Source organism: Amblyraja radiata, chromosome 5 (genome assembly GCF_010909765.2).
Source record: "Amblyraja radiata isolate CabotCenter1 chromosome 5, sAmbRad1.1.pri, whole genome shotgun sequence".
Taxonomy (NCBI): domain Eukaryota; kingdom Metazoa; phylum Chordata; class Chondrichthyes; order Rajiformes; family Rajidae; genus Amblyraja; species Amblyraja radiata.
In genome coordinates this window covers 54179619-54197461 of record NC_045960.1, presented here as the reverse complement: position 1 = coordinate 54197461, position 17843 = coordinate 54179619, and the positions used below count along the sequence as shown (strand labels likewise).

General features: G+C 38.4%; 1 protein-coding gene across 11 annotated transcripts in view; it reads left to right on the top strand.

Moving 5' to 3' along the window:
* The window catches only part of ptprk (protein tyrosine phosphatase receptor type K), a 575861-nt gene that overhangs the window by 484873 nt on the left and 73145 nt on the right, over nt 1-17843 (top strand). For 4 of the 11 annotated variants that reach the window (XM_033021231.1, XM_033021230.1, XM_033021233.1 and 1 more), the window contains exons 15-17: nt 8587-8616; nt 11563-11723; nt 16010-16045. In XM_033021231.1, coding sequence (XP_032877122.1) covers nt 8587-8616; nt 11563-11723; nt 16010-16045 — 227 coding nt within the window. The remainder of the gene's footprint in view (nt 1-8586; nt 8617-11562; nt 11724-16009; nt 16046-17843) is intronic. The other 7 variants (XM_033021238.1, XM_033021235.1, XM_033021237.1 and 4 more) reach the window with 3 other exon arrangements.

Genomic DNA, 17843 nt, shown 5'->3' with positions numbered 1-17843 from the left:
ATAAAGTTCATGAAAATTTTATTGCTAGGAAAAGAAACAAATTGACAGCAGATCCTTGTATATCATTGCCTCTAAATTTGTTGTCATGTGCCCCTATCTCACCTGAGCAGCACAGGTAGACCATTTTTCTTAATGTTGTTTATTCTGGACGTCCTAAATTCCTGAGAATCTGTAATTTGTGATAAGACCCCTCTATCTCGATTTCACTTTAGGGTGGTTCAGATTAAGTTATCTCTTGACACTCATCTGACTTAAGCATTTAAATTAATCTAGATTTTGAATGGTCTTATCTTTCACTGAAGATGTGAAGCTGTTGTGCTCAAGCGCTCGTTTTTGAATGGACATTTGGGCTGCTTTGAATTGCCACATTTAGGGTATAAATTACATCAGGTAAAATTGAAAAGTGGAGTAGCAGTAGTTATTAGGAATAACAATGGCAGTACCAAAATAGGATTTACCAGTAATAAATACCAAATAGAATCCACATAGAATAAGACAATGGACAAGGGATCAAAAACTATTAAATTTATCTGCACTAATGAGAGGTGGAGGATAAAAGATGCAAACAAATTAGGGATTTTTTTAAATGGATAAGTCAGGGATTTCATGCACCCCAATTAAATGAACCAAAGACACCGATTGAATAAGTGAGAGAATGGAGTTATTTTAATGTGTACAGAGCATCTTTCTCTCTTTATAATCCCACATTCCATGTAACACAATAATGGTCAGTTCACTATTGGATCGAACAATGGAAAATGAACTATAACGGTAAGATAATTAACTTAAGGGTAACATCTGGATAATAAAGAGACACCAGGCTTAGAACAGAGAAGGATGTAACTGTGATGAAAACAGGATTAATAAATTAAAGAAATGTTGATTTTGAGTAGCAACAATATTGACAAACAACAATATAGATATCCATGGGGAAAAATTAAAATGTTGTGAACAAAGTGCGGGAAAACTATATTTTTCTAAAAGGAAACAAAAACAGCACCAATGAAAGTCTATGGATGAACAAAGCCAAAGAAACAAGAGAGAGAATGGAAAGAGAGTAGCATTCAGGACAGAGACAACAGAGGTGTGCATGATAAATAAAATGTGGAGATATTCAGAAAGAAGTTAACAAGAAAGCCATAAGGAAAGTAATACAAAATCATGAAATTAGATGATCCGTGAACATAAATAGTTTGATAGACACAACAGTAATAAAGGGTTGGGATGGATATAAATAATATATCAGGTGGGCATGACATTGGATGATGATATCAGTTGAGCATTTAAAATAAAAAATAATAATAATTCAATGAAACTCAGTGCCCAAATGGATTACATGTAAACAAATCCAAAGAAAAAAATAGCAGAGATATTAATTCAGAAGACTGACATGCATTATGTCTTTATTTAAGATAGTGTGTAGAATATGCCCTGGAAATTAGAGATTAGACGAAAAATGTAATTTTAACCAAAAGAGAGAACAGAGGAACAGCAAGCTGCCCTTACAAATCATTGTTGAAACTGAGTTTTTTCCAAGAAGTTTTTTGTCCAAGAAATTTGAAATTAATTAACAGGGGTTAAATACGTTTTCCATCCATGCAAAATGGATCTGACATATTTGCCAGCCACTGGATAACACTTGATAGTGATAAATCTAGGTTGGATCCTTTCCGGAGATTTGTAGGATTTGTTTTTCTCCTAATGGTCTATGATTTCCCCGTTCATCTAGAATTCATAGCGGCTATTCCTCACAATTTCTCACAACGGAAGCAATTTGTCGCATCCACTTGTGTGGAGTGAAGACGAGAAAACAATTGCACTTTTACCTCTGAAGATCAGAATGCCTTGAGCGTCGAGTTCATCTCTCGCATTGCAGCATGGTCTAAGGACAAGTTTGACCTCCCATGTGTCTCATTCTGCCTGAGTCACTCATTGTATTGCATCATCTTGTCTTGCTGCAGCCTCAGTTTCCTACGTCACTGGTGAAGAGAAAGAAATATAGCTTGTATTCGGTTAAACTCTATTCTTGGCATTTTCTGTGACCTTGATGAAGCCCTGCTAAACATTTCAGCTACACACATCTTTGTTTGGATGGTACCAAGCCTTTATTGTATACCTATGTCCACTGAATGTTTTTTACTGCACTCTCTTTGGTGCTCTGTGGAGGGGATTACTAACAATGATCTTAATTGGATTAAGATCCCCATGCACGTTCACAGTTTTCCCACAGTTAAGGGGGTGAAACTTCTATGGTCCAAAGGTCACTGCAAGCAACTTCCTAGTCTCTGCATAATGTATCTGTCGGATCTGCTTGTGCATGCTGTCAATGTACCCTTTTGCAAGATTGTTGCTTCAAGGCCTTTTTTCTGAGGTGCTTGCCTATATTTACAGCTTATAATCATCAAAATATCATGATTCAGCCTCTGCTGTGACTTCCTTCCGAATTTCTTGGTTGTGAGCATCCAACCAGCGCTGTTGCACATTTTTCTTAGGCAGCTGAGTGATACACTCAGCTCTCTCAGATGGGCTGAAGCTTGCTGAAATTAACATCAAAATATTTCCAAAATCTATGATAGAAATTTCAGAATATCAGAATAGTTACACCACAGAAGGAAGTTGTTTGGCACATTGAGTCTGTGCCATTTCTGTATAGATTAATATAGCTGGTCCTGTTCCAGGGTCATTGTTACAATGGAGCTGAAACCCCTTTACTTCTGGATACTTTTCTAACTCAGCAATTGAATCTGCATCTGCTGCTGCTACTACCACTACTACTACTACTACTACTCCCACCAGACCAGTCCAGTCATTTTTTGTGGGTTTAACAAAAAAAATCCATGGTAACAATAGACAATAAGTGCAGGAGTAGGCCATTCGGCCCTTCGAGCCAGCACCGCCATTCAATGTGATCAAGGCTGATCATCCCAAATCAGTTCCTGCCTTCTCCCCATATCCCCTGACTCCGCTATTTTTAAGCCTTATCTAGCTCTCTCTTGAAAGTATCCAGAGAACCTGCCTCCACCGCCCTCCGAGGCAGAGAATTCCACAGGCTCATCACTCTCTGTGTGAAAAAGTGTTTCCTCCTTATTCTTAAACTGCGGCCCCTGGTTCTGGACTCCCCCAACATTGGGAACATGTTTCCTGCCTCTAGCGTGTCCAAGCCCTTAACAATCTTATATGCTTCAATCCCCTCTCATCCTTCTAAACTCCATAGTGTACAAGCCCAGCTGCTCCATTCTCTCAGCATATGACAGTCCCGCCATCCCGGGAATTAACCTTGTAAACCTAGGCTGCACTCCCTCAATAGCAAGAATGTCCTTCTTTAAATTAGGGGACCAAAACTGCACACAATACTCCAGGTGTGGTCTCACTAGGGCTTTGTACAACTGCAGAAGGACCTCTTTGCCCCTATATTCGATTCCTCTTGTTATAAAGGCCAACATGCCATTCGCTTTCTTCACTGCCTGCTGTACCTGCATGCTTACTTTCATAGACTGATGTACAAGGACCTCCAGATCCCGTTGTACTTCCCCTTTTCCCAACGACGCCATTTAGATAGTAATTTGCCTTCCTGTTTTTGCTACCAAAGTGGATAACCTCACATTTATCCGCATTAAACTTCATCTGCCATGTATCTGCCCACTCCCCCAACCTGTCCAAGTCACCCTGCATTCTCATAGCACCCTCCTCACAGTTCACACTGCCACCCAGCTTTGTGTCATCTGCAAATTTGCTAATGATACTTTGAATCCCTTCATCCAAATCATTGATGTATATTGTAAATAGCTGCGGACCCAGCACCGAGCCTTGCGGTACCCCACTAGTCACTGCCTGCCATTGTGAAAGGGACCCGTTAATCCCTACTCTTTGTTTCCTGTCTGCCAACCACTTCTCTATCCATGTCAGCACTCTACCCCCAATACCATGCACCCTAATTTTGCCCACTAATCTCCTATGTGGGACCTTATCAAATGCTTTCTGAAAGTCCAGGTACACTATATCCACTGGCTCTCCCTTGTCCATTTTCCTAGTTACATCTTCAAAAAATTCCAGTCAAGCATGATTTCCCCTTCGTAAATCCATGCTGACTCGGACCGATCCTGTTACTGCTATCCAAATGTTTGGCTATCTCATCTTTTATAATTGATTCCAACAACTTCCCCACCACCGATGTCAGGCTAACTGGTCTATAATTCCCTGTTTTCTCTCTCCCGCCTTTCTTAAAAAGTGGGATATCATTAGCTACCCTCCAATCCACAGGAACTGATCCTGAGTCTATAGAACATTGGGAAATTATCATCCACGATTTCTAGAGTACCTGTTCAACTCATCTGCCATTTCCTTGCTCCCCTTAATAAATTCACCTTTTTCGGTCTTCAAGGGTCCATCTTTGGTCTTAACTAATTTTTTCCTCTTCACATACCTAAAGAAGCTTTTACTATCCTGCTTTATATTCTTGGCTAGTTTACCTTCGTACCTCATCGTTTCTCCCCGTATTGTCTTTTTAGTTGTCTGCTGTTGTTCTTTAAACATTACCCAATCCTCTTGCTTCCCGCTCATCTTGGCTACGATGTACTTCTTTGCTTTAATTTTTATACTGTCCCTGACATCCCTCGTCAGCCATCGTCGTCCCTTTCTCCCCTTGGAATCTTTCTTCCTCCGAGGAATGAACTGATCCTGCACCTTCTGTATTATTCCTAGAAACACCTGCCATTTTTGTTCCACTGTCATCCCTGCTAGTGTATCTTTCCAGTCAACTTTGGCCAGCTCCTCCCTCATGGCCCCATAGTCCCCTTTATTCAACTGCAACACTGACACCTCCGATCTACTCCTTATACTTCGTGCATTCATATACAGCACTTTGACCTCCGTATTCACTTCCCCCCTCGAACCGCTCGCAATTGGCCCTGACCTTACTCTGTTGTACATTCTCGAGCTTTCCTTCGCTTTATTTCGAGGACTTTTGTAATTTTTCCTGCAGCCACTTCCCTTTCAACTCCATCTTTATACCCCAATTTGTCAATCCCTCCCCCCCCCCCCCCCCCCCCCACTATTTAGTTTAAACCCACACGTGTAGCCCTAGCAAACCTGCCTGCCAGAATGTCGGTCCCCCTCCAATTAAGGTGTAACCCGTCCCTTTTGTACAGGTCACCCCTACCCCAGAAGAGATCCCAGTGGTCTATAAATCTAAATCCTTGCTCCCTGCTCCAGCCCCTCAGCCACACATTCAGATCCCCTATCTCCCTGTTCCTGTTCTCACTAGCATGAGGTACTGGAAGCAATCCAGAGATAACCGCCCTAGAAGTCTGGCATTTCAGTCTTCTTCCCAACTCTCTGAAGTCATGTTGGAGAACCTCCTTCCTCTTCTTCCCGATGTCATTTGTGCCTACGTGCACAACTACTGCCGGCTGTTCACCTTCTCTCTCGAGGATGTTCGGAATTCGGCTCATGACATCCTGAACCCTGGCATCAGGGAGGCAACAGACCATCCTCGCATCTCATAACCTAGGGCAGCATGGGTGGTGCAGCGTTAGAGTTGCTGTCTTACAGAGCCAGAGACCCAGGTTCCATCCTGACTATGAATGCTGTCTGTATGGAGTTTGTATGTTCTCCCCGTGACCTGCATGGGTTTTCTCCAGGTGCTCTGGTTTCCTCTCACACTCCAAAAACGTACAGGTTTGAAGGATAATTGGCTTGGTAAAATTGTAAATTGTCCCCAGTGTGTGCAGTGGTCGCTGGTCGGTGCAGACTTGGTGGGCTGAAGGGCCTGTTTCCGCGCTGTATCTCTAAACTAAACTTTGGGCATGGTATTGAAATTGACAGCTTGTATAAGGAAGATGTTACTTATTGCTCACGGATCACATAGAAATGTTGCTTGTTCCCCAGGGTGTTGATGAATTTCATGGATATTTCTTCTGAAAGACTGAAATAATCTGCTATCAGATAAGTTGAATCTGATCCAGTCTGTTACTGCATAGCTGATATCTGCTCCATGAACCTTGGTGCACTGTTTTTAGATAATACTTTCCAATCCACATCTTGCAAACTTTTTCTCCAAACTCATGTTACCTCAATGGTCATAAGGTCATAAGTGCGAGGAGCAGAATTATGCCATTCAGCCCATCAGGTCTGCCCTGCCATTCAATTACTCCCTCTATTTCTCCCTCCTAACCCCACTCTCCTGCCTTCTCTGCATAACCCCAGGCACCCACACTAATCAAGAATCTATCTATCTCCGCCTTAAAAATATCGATTGACTTAGCCTCCACATCCTTCTGTGGCAAATATTCCACGGATTCAACACCCTCTGATTAAAGAGATTCCTCCTCATCTCCTTCCTAAAGGAATATCCTTTAATTATGAGGCTATGACCTTTAGTCCTGGACTCACCCACTAGTGGAAACATCCTCTCCAATCTCCTCTGGACCCACTCTCAGGCCAGCACATCCCCCCTCAAATATGGTGCCCAAAATTGCTCACAATACTCCAAATGTGGCCTGACCAGTGCCTTATAAAACCTCAGCATTACATCACTCTTTTTGTATTCTAGCCCTCTTGAAATAAATGCTATAATTGCATTTGCCTTCCTTACTACCTCTTCGACTGGCAAATTAACATTTTAGGAATCTTGCACCAGCATTCCCAAGTCCCCTTGCACCTCCGATTTCTGGATTCTCTCCCCATTTAGAAAATAGTCTGTCTTTATTTCTACTACCAAAATGCATGTCTCCACACTTTGCTACACTATATTCCATCTGACAATTCTCTGCCCACTCTCCCAACCTGTCCAAGTCCTTCAGCAGAGTCCCTGCTTTCTCTACACTACCTGCCCCTCCACCTATTTTCATATAATCTGCAAATTTAGCCACAAAGCCTTCAGTCCCCTTATCCAAATCATTAATATACAAAGTGAAGAGTAGCGGTCGGTCCCAGCACCGACTCCTGCACAACTCTGCTAGTCACCGGCAGCCAACCAGAAAAAAAACCCTTTATTGCCACTGCTTGGAATTAATACCTGGAACTTCTAAAGAAACTCAACAGCTATTTCTCTTTTTCTACCTTCTCTCTTTCACTTCACCACATGTACCTACTCGCCATCCAATATTGTAGCTTGATTTTTTAGTGTTTCCATATACTCTGTCCTTGTACAGTGGATGTTAACTATAGCTGGTCTCCTTTATTGATCAGATTGCTAATGAAGCCAAAGAGGCATCAGATTCATCCCTGATTCTAGTACTGTGCACATAACTGGAAAATATCAACTTTTCATTTCTATCTGGGTTGTAAACGCTTGTAATGCATGTTCTGCATTCTCTAGGGTCTCATTTAAGGGCTTTGTGGTTTGGTATAATTCTTTCTCCTGGTGATAAATTTCACAGAGCTTTCATTAATGTTCTCTAACATCAATTAAGAAGTCTCAATCTATTACTTCAAAATACATTTACTATTTATCCACTGGACATTCCTCTTGGTGGTATTATCTTTACTGATATGTGCCTTTCTATTTTCAATGTTTCAAGAAGCACTTCATCAACATCTCTTGGAAATCTATGCATACAATATCTGCTGCATTCCTGTAATCTATTCATGCTTCAACTTCCTTAAGAAATATGATTCCAAAAATATCCTCAGCCATTTAAAAGTCTTTGTTGTCCCCACACGTCTTTTCACGATATGGGACAATCGATTGCATCTGATTATTTATTCAAACCATTTGTGCCGCAGTTGACAATATGTGAGTTTATGCACACAGTTCCTGCTGACTGTATGTAATCTACCAAGGCACTGAATATATTGACGTGTTACAAGTGTTAATAGACCAACAAAAAACTATAATCAGTACTCTTGGTTAGAGTCGGAACAAAATATTTTGGCAAGAAATCTAAACTGCATCTTTACTGAATAAGCAATTTATTAAAGACTTATATACTAGTAAAACCAACAGGAAAATAAGAGATTGTTAAATTTCCAGGATAGCAAATTGGAATTTGTACATTTTTGCTGGGTTATAATGATATGTTATTAATCAAAACTGGTGACAGGTTAATTAAGGAGAAGAATAGCTGTTTGGTTAGAAAATGTAATTTAAATCAAAATCATTGGTCAGCAATTGATTTCAAGTTAATCCACAGGTCATTGACATTGCCCTTTTATCATTTGTAATAAATTGATGTGGTTACAATTTTGATTGCATATCTGGAATGTTTATTATATTGACCTGATATTTCTGTGCAAAATACCTGAATAGAATGGAAGTTATTATTTTCAAATACATATTAAGAAAATGAACAATTCTGACTTATGGTACAGTGCATGCAAGAAATGTGCAATCAATTTTAATTATTCACTTATTTTGTTCAATGAACAACATCTGGAGCATAATTGTTCACTGTCATTCTGTACACATTATTTCTATTTTATTTGCCAGCACATGATTGCATGGAATGTAAAATTAATTTTTGCATGAAAATGCTAACAGAAGATGATCAGTATCTAAATCCAGCTAGCATTTGCTTTGTTGATTATAACTGATTCCACACTTTATTCACCAATAATTTTTTCTTCACTGTCTGATTTGCTTGCCAGGAGGAGCTACTATTCTTATTCTTATTACCTGTAAGTAGACAAGAGAAGCAAGTTATTATTTTAAAGGTAAAGGGTGGTATGGGTGCAAATGATAAGTTTTGACATGACCCTGTTACAAATCCAGGAATCCACTGGTAAAGTTAAAACACAAAACTCCTTTTACATTGACTTTGTCGTTTTAATTTAAAACTTGAAATTCGCAGAACATTTTAATAAATAAAGTAAAAAATATCAGGGAATCAAAGAAAATGGGACTAGCGCAGGGAAATGGAGCAAAAGGTAAAATAACAGCCCTGATCTCATTGTGTAGCAGAGTTGGCATGAGGGGCTGACTGGCCTACCTCTGCTTTTGTTTTTTCTGTTCTTAATTTAGTAATAAATCTATGCTTTTCTAACATGAATGTCAGGCATTAAATTAATATTGAAGCTAAGCTTAAATTTTATTTTAATGTTATTATCCAACGCATCTGATATTTGTAGGATCTAATTCTCAATAGTATAAGAAACACCTAAATGCAGTTAGTTGATGCACTATAACTATAAACTGCATTATTTTTTTATGCACATAAAATTGTAAAAGGCCTCTTGTAGCCAAGTACAAAAAGCTGCTTTTGCAGATTAATGGCATCTAAAAGAGGCAACGAGGATTCCAAGTATTGTCATGACATGCTCCATGTTTACAATATGCACCACAATATAGTGCTTATTTTCAAAGCGCCACTTTAATGTACTTACGGATTGGATGCAGTTTTCAGGTTAATGAGAGAGAACATTTGCCTCATAAACCTAGTTATTCAATATGGCAAAACCAGGTTAATGCTGTTTCTTAAAAGAATCTAAATCTAAAGATGACCAAAAATAATTGGGCTTTGGGGATGCCATCTTGTCCTAAAAATTTTTTAAATGGTGAGCATAGTGAAAAATAAGGTGCACTTTGTTGCAATAATCTATAATATAAAATATTAATTGGTTATAAAGTAAGGTTGAATTCAGCAAAGCATGATTAGTTGCACAGTGTCATTGCATCAAATGATTTTCATCCCCATTCCTCACCATTGGAATGCTTGCACCACTGGCTTGTATATGTGCTTCAATTTTTCCATTGAAATGAGTTTTGCTTTGATAAATAATGAGAACTGGCTGTGGTTTATTCGATATCAAATAGTTTCTAAATTGCTTTTCTTTTATCATGAGAGGGTGCATAGAAAGTACTCGGCTGGAAATATAGCAGTGGCTTGAAAGATGCCACATGTTCTCTGAAATCATACAGAGAGACTGTCAGGAGTTTGAACAGTTTTAGGTTGCCTGGTATAAATTTTCATTTGAAACAGTATAATACTGAATTATTTTCAGAATTTTTGTCAAAGCTTATAAATTTGGCCTTTTACCCTTGACAACTAGTGTATGCTAAACATAAAGTACAAAACAAAATGATACGGTGGACAAATATGCTGGAGAAACTCAGCGGGACAGGCAGCATCTATGGAGCAAAGGTAATAGGCGACGTTTCGGGTCGAGACCCTTCTTTAGACTGTAGAAGGGTCTCGACCCGAAACGTCGCCTATTTCCTTCACTCTATAGATGCTGCCTCGCCCGCTGAGTTTCTCCAGAATTTCTGTCTACCTTTGATTTTCCAGCATCTGCAGTTCCATCTTAAACAAACAAAATTATAATGTTTGAGAACTGCAATTCATGTTTATTCTGGGGAATGTATATTTATTGAACCATAACTATTTATAGTATATATGCAGTTAGCAGCATTTTAGTACCTTGGTTATGACACATGAGTTGCAGATACATATTTACAAAAGCAACTTATCATTTTTTTAAGAATTGAAGAAATATAATCTATTAACAATTGTAAAATAATTAACAATTGCAAAATAATTAATATAGGGCCCTATCATTGTCTGAAATAATCTTATCAATTCATGTTAATAATGTTATCTGTATATTAACGCAGCAGGCTCATCTTATCCAAGGGAGTTAACTTGTTTATAAATACGCATTTATCATTCTGTAATCAAATATCTCGCACCATTAATCAGATCAGTGTTGGGCACAGTCAGACATCATCTGGAGTCAAAGTAGAACTTCCTACTCCTCATACCTAATAAAAATTAAATGAAAAATAAAATCAAAACCAGTGTTGTAAATTGACTGTATGTGCAGAAATTATAGTCAGCATTTTTTTTGCTAAGAGTGAAGATGGATCATTGGTAGTCCACAATCACAAAAAATAGCATTAAACTTCATTTAAAATGATTTATTGAAGCTTTACATTTTATTACATTGGAAGCAAATTGAGTTGAAATGCAAACGCATTAGACGGAACTGCTTATTCCATTCTTCACAGTTTCAAAGTTAAAGATCTTCAACTTCTAAAATAAAACTAAGATGACATTTCACCACAGTACATCGTATTCTAAAAATTCCCCAGAAGCACAACACAAACTAAATTATTAAAACTAAATTCTGTTCTGGCATTTGTGAAAAGTAATTTTTTTCCCATATTCCTATCAAGAGTGGGGAAAAATACTACAATAGTTTATCTTTAAAAATGCAATGTATGTTAGGTGTTGCGGCACATTTGAAATGTGGTCTGATTGAATGGTAGAACAAGCTCGATTGGCTAAGTAGTTTGCTGTTGCTTTGGTAATTCTTTATGTATTCCTGGAGCTATGGATTTACAATAATTATATTATTTGCTCTCAACATTGACCATTTATTTTCAAATTAAGTTTAAAAGATTGTTTTGTAAAGAATTGTTTTATCAATTATCAGCAATGAATGGGCCCTAATGTTATAAAGCAGCGCGGGAGTGAGTTTTTTCGGGCGTTTGTCGTTCGAAGCAGTCTTTGTAAAAGATGGGAAAACTATTTATGGACATTAAACAAAGAATGCCTGTTGATAATCCTAAACGCATGTGTGCTGATAACTTGAACAATTTGATGACATGTCTTTTGCTGATTACAGTAAGCTTGCGAAGAAGCGCAAGGATGCAGTAGGAAATGCTCGGCAAGAGATGACTCATATGGTGAATGCAATGGACAGGAGTTATGCTGATCAAAGCACGCTTCATGCCGATGAGCCCCTTTCCATCACGTTTATGGACTCGCACAACTTCAGCCCGAGATGTAAGTATTACATAAGCTCAGTATTTATATAAAAATAAAATTGGGGATCGGTTCAAGGCATATAAAACAATAGAGATACAAGGAACTGCAGATGCTGGAATCTTCAACAGAACACTGGAGGATTGCTGGAGTAACTCTGGCAGCATCTGTGGATGACATGGATAGGTGACATTTTGGGTTATATAAAACAATAGATGGTCGAGATTTATTTTCTCCTTTGAAAACCAAAATTATGAAAATATATTAAAATTTACTTCGGAAATGCACCTTACCAAAATGTATGAATCTTTGAGAAACAATGTAGTATGATAAATAGGATTACAGATGATATCTCATTAACTTATCCACTGAAATGTTTCTGAAGAATGGTCAAAACCGGAGAATACAGGTACATGTTATATGACATGAACATGACGAGCAGGTTTGCACTATTCCAATAATAGCAGTAAGATTGTGGACTTCAGCCCTCATGCAGCTGCAGTTTGCATGCTGAATAGAACAGGGGAATATTTTACTGTGGACAATTTTTCCTGTGGCCAGCAGGAATATGTCAATATAAGAACTCAACTGTAGACTACTCTGGAGAGCTGGAAACTAGAAAAAGCTAGTGCCTTCTAGCCTTTGGTGAAGGTGCCCAGGACCTTAAATCAACCTTAAATTTAAATCAATATTGAAGAGAATCTAGTCTGGATTTAAGGGGTCCCAGCAATCTGCCTGACCTGAGCTCCTCATCCCTTCCCCAGTGAGACCACCTTTCTCATCTTCTCACTGGGTGTATCAGCCCCCAATGTTTCAGACTCAGCCAGCAAAGCACGAACTCCAGTAACTGGAGTAACCCTGCTGCTCACTCTGCCTGTTGACTTAAGGCAATTCTCAGTTATCCAATCCATTGTTTATCAAATATAAATGAACTCTGAAGTAGACTATATGTCTAGTCAAAGTGTGCCTTGACTAGAAAATTATCAACTAAAAATGTTTTAAAATGCATGTCATAGTCATAGTATATAGAAACATAGAAAATAGGTGCAGGAGTAGGCTATTCGGCCCTTCGAGCCTGCACCACCATTCAATATGATCATGGCTGATCATCCAACTCAGTCTCCCGTACCTGCCTTCTCTCCATACCCCCTGATCCCTCTAGCCAAAAGGGCCACATCTAACTCCCTCTTAAATATAGCCAATGAACTGGCCTCAACTACCTTCTGTGGCAGAGAGTTCCAGAGATTCACCACTCTCTGCGTGAAAAATGTTTTTCTCATCTCATATAGGACTAGACAACCACTGAGTATTTTCTGAAGTACAATCACTGCCTCAAGCCAAATTCAATACTCATTATACACATGCCATGTTTTGATAACTATCACTGCATTAAATAACTTGGTTTCTATTTATCTGCTGGCATTGGCTAAGAATGATGTTGATCAACACCAAAACAGCAGAACTGAGGTTTTTTCAAAAACGTTATACCATTGGCATATTTTTCATCCACCTGAACGGGCAGAATGACCCCCAGTTGTATGACTCAACCAAAAGTCAGAACCTAGTAGAAACTGCATTAATCCAGCTAGAGTATTTTTGGGTAGGAAGGAACTGCAGATGCTGGTTTACACCAATGATAGACACAAAATGCTGGAGTAACTCAGCGGGTCAGCCAGCATCTCTGGAGAAAAGGAATCTGTAGCGTTTTGGGTTAAGATCCTTCTTTAGAAGTATCTCGACCCGAAATGCCACCTATACCTTTTCTATAGAGATGCTGCATGACCCGCTAAGTTACTCCAGCATTTTGTGTCTATCTTTAGAGTATTTTAATTACTTGTTGCAAGTGCCAAACAATTTGACTTATGACATTCATGAAAACTAATCTTTTCTCTATTCAAGTTTTAATGTTATAATAACTAAACTGAAAAGTTAATCTTATGTTGCAAACATCCATCTTGACCAAAGCTAGAAATGACATTTTCTGTAACTGACAATAGTGTAATATTTCTGTTGCTGTATTTGCTGAAGGTGCTCTGCATTGAGGGCAAACAGGAAGATGTGCAAGGAAATGTAGTTTTGATCCATTCAGAATGAAAGAGTGACAACACACATCATGATTGCCAGTCCTGAAGGACCTGGTGCACCTGGAAAGGAAGAAATGAACTTTTAGTGTTGACGGGTTGCTAATCGAATGGACTGCTTTGTCCCAAATGGTGTAGGGCTTCCTCAGCATTGTTGTTCTGTCAGTGAAGTGAGGTGTAAGTAAGTAAGTTTATTGGCCAAGTATTCACATACAAGGAATTTGCCTTGATGCTCCGCCCACAACTAACAACAGTGACAGTTACAAATGACTCAGAAAAGACTAAACATTAATAATAATAAAACATTAATGATAAAACACCGTTGATCAAGCATGTGAACCAACAAGATACCAGATCAAAGGGAGGCTACAGATTTTTGGCTGTTGAGTAGAGCAACTACTCGTGGATAAAAACTGTTGGATCTATGGTATATTGCTCCCATGCATATTGCTATTCTTGATTACATACATGCACATGTATAACATCATGCTAGACACCTTGCGATGATGTCAGTCATCATCAAGTGCATACTTGACATCTGATGCAAGTTTGACGTTACTGCTGAAACTTTTGACCTAGTATACATGGCAAAGAAACTGCTGGGTCTAGAGGGCAACCTAGCCTTAAATGAAGGATGTTGCTCAAGATACCCAAAACAAAGTCCTTACCTGCTTCACAAAGACAAACATGAATTCAGTTCTGAGTTAATATAGCCTGAAGCCCAAATTGGAAATCTATACTCTGAACACAATGAGCCAAAGTCAATTTGCTAATCTCTTTATGGGTATTGGAATATATGTTTGTGAAGATGCTAAATGAAAATGGAATCAAGATTAGTTGTGATGCTGGCCCGTGTCAAATAGTCTGAGTTTGTGTCAAGGGCCACAGACAAGGGCCACAAATTGATTAAAGAATTTGGTGTGTTCCAGCTGTTTGAGCCTTTGTAGAAAATTGAAAAAAAAAGTCAGTGAGTTTAAAGTTGATGTAATAAAGATTCAAAATAACTTTAATTCTAAAACGGTGTTTACCTTCAAATTATTTAATTTAGAAATATTTGAAATGGTAATGTCTGTTCTTTCCATGATTGGAAGATTATTTGTATTAGTTGAGAGTTTTTTTTGTTTTCATTTGGGTAGTGGAATAAATGCGAAAAAATTGACAAAACAGGAAAAGTGCTGAATCTTCTATAATCATGGAGCCTAATGCAACACAGACTTTATTATTTATGTTCATTAAATTATTAGGAAGAATAGAACATATCTGAAGAAAGTGTCATTTTACATTTTTGTATATAATGAAAAAGCAATTTTTATTGATAGCTCTGACGCACTGCTGTTTTCTTCTAGTACAGCCAACTCATTTATTTTGAAATTCATTCAAAAATTAATATCTCAATTTTAATATATTGTCATTTGATCAGCACATATACGTGTATTTGTTTGCCTCTGCCAAAACAGTTGAGGACGTTTTCAATCATCTGGCCAAGGGTAGAGACTGGTTTGTCTCTATTATATTTATTGTTTTAACAGGGCTGTAATGGGCTATTTTGACATGGCCACCATTTCAAGGTATTTAGAAAGTGTGATAGGATATTTACACATTTATAGGTAATGATAATAGTGTCAATAGCATTAAGTGGTGATGTTCATGATTTATAGTGGAATTACCCGATCTCTGAAGGTTTACATGATTTAAGAAATGAATTAATCCATGGAGAAAAAATTCACAAAGTAAAATGTAACGACTAAATTAGTGACTTTCTATTTTAAAAAAGAGATACAGAGGAACAAATTAATTTAAATCTAAATTTGCGTTTCTTGTCTATTCCAACAAACAGTTTAAAAGAATCAAACCTGACACCATAAGTTGATTATGATATTGCAGCTGTAGTAATTTCTTGCCTAATTCATCTGGTAATGACTACCTGTCTAGTTTCTAAATCATCCAGAAAATTGGCCATCTGTCTTGCCCTCAGTTAATATGTGCATTTTCTTTATTGCACACATTTTTTAAATTTTAATCAGAATATAGTTAAAAGAATAAATCTTTATATAACCTGTAGATGAAATGAGTGTGAGTCTTGTTTTTGTGGCTGGTTATTTTGAACTAATGATAGGCCTCTAATTTTCCCCTTCCTGTACTATTTGCATTTTGAAGTAATATGCTGTTTTTGCTTTAAAAGTAATTTATGTAAATGTGTTCTTCATGAGATATGTTTTCCTACAGTGCCTAATGATCCACTTGTACCGACTGCAGTGTTAGGTGAGGACCAAGCACTACATCCTCCATTGTTGCATGCCTTTGTGTGTTTTGCATGCTTAATAGTTATGTAAACAAACTGTTCATGGGTATGTATGCAATAGAACGAGGGAGACATGGTTTCTTCAGTTGGGGATCAAGTTTTGATAGAAGATAAAGAGTATAAGCAGTTATCCATTACTTGGTGCTTTATTTGAGTGAATGAATCTTGTGCTAGAGAAATTAAGCTGGGAGGTTCCATTTTTGTAACAATGTAGGTATCTATTATAGTCCTTAAAATGCAAGAAAACAAAATCTCTCATCCCATTGAGGATTTAAAAAAGACACAAAAATAACTGTTTCTGTCAGTAATTCTAACATGTATATCACCATTCTTTTAGGCTTTATACTAAAAGCAAGGCGTTCCTTTTATCATTAACAATTTTAAATTTTTGCTTTGTTTCTTCAACCACATTAACCAATGATTCCAGTTTAGTTTTTGCCATTTCCATTAACTGATCTTCACGAAAAGAAACATATCCGAATGTGTGAACATTTCTGAGATGACACAATTTTCAATAATGTGTGCAGCCTGTACAAAACTGGACATGCTTTGGCCATCCAATGTTAGTCTGGAATTGGCATTACAGATATATTTGCATTTGAGTTTCAATGAAGAGGGGTGATTCATGAGGTGAATGAAAACTTAAACTGCATTTACAAAAAACAGAAATCAATGGATTGCATTTGTTCTCTGCCTTTCTTTCATCTCATCCTCCCTCTCCTTTCCTGTGTGAATAGCAACTCTAATTGTACAAGGGAACCCATGATTTTGATGCTTAAGGAGCTGTTTAGAATTCCCATGTGCTTAGAAACATAGAAAATAGGTGCAGGAGGAGGCCATTTGGCCCTTCGAGCCAGCACCGCCATTCATTGTGCTCATAGCTGATCATCCACAATCAGTAACCCGTGCCTGCCTTCTCCCCATATCTCTTGATTCCGCTAGCCCCTCAAGCTCTACCTAACCCTCTTTTAAATTAATCCAGTGAATTGGCCTCTACTGCCTTCTATGACAGAGAATGCCACAAATTCACAACTCTCTGGGTGAAAAAGTTTTTTATCATCTCACTTTTAAATGGCCTCCCTTTATTCTTAGACTGTGGCCCCTGGTTCTGGACTCCCCCATCCTTGGGAACATTTTTCCTGCATCTATCTTGTCCAGTCCTTTTATAATTGTATACGTTTCCATAAGATACCCTCTCATCCTTCTAAACTCCAGTGAATACAAACCCACTGTATCTAATCTTTCCTCGTATGACTCCCGCCATCCCGGGGATTAACCTCCTGAACCTACGCTGCACTGCCTGAATAGCAAGGATGTCCTTCCTCAAATTAGGAGGCCAAAACTGCACACAAAACTCCAGATGTGGTCTCACCAGGGCTCTGTACAACTGCAGAAGGTCCTCTTTACTCCTATACTCAAAAACTCTCATTATGAAGGCCAATATGCCATTAGCTTTCTTCACTGCCTGCTGTACCTGCATGTTCACTTTCAGTGACTGGTGTACAAGGACACCCAGGTCTCGTTGCACTTCCCTTTTTCCCAATCTGACACCATTGAGATAATATTCTGCCTCCTTGTTCTTGCCGCCAAAGTGGATAACCTCACATTTATCTATATTATACTGTATCTGCCATGCAGCTGTCCACTCACTCAACCTGTCCAAGTCACCCTGCAACCTCCTGGCATCCTCTTCGCAGTTCACACTGCCACCCAGCTTTGTGTCATCTGGAAATTTGCTAGTGTTACTTTTAACTCCAT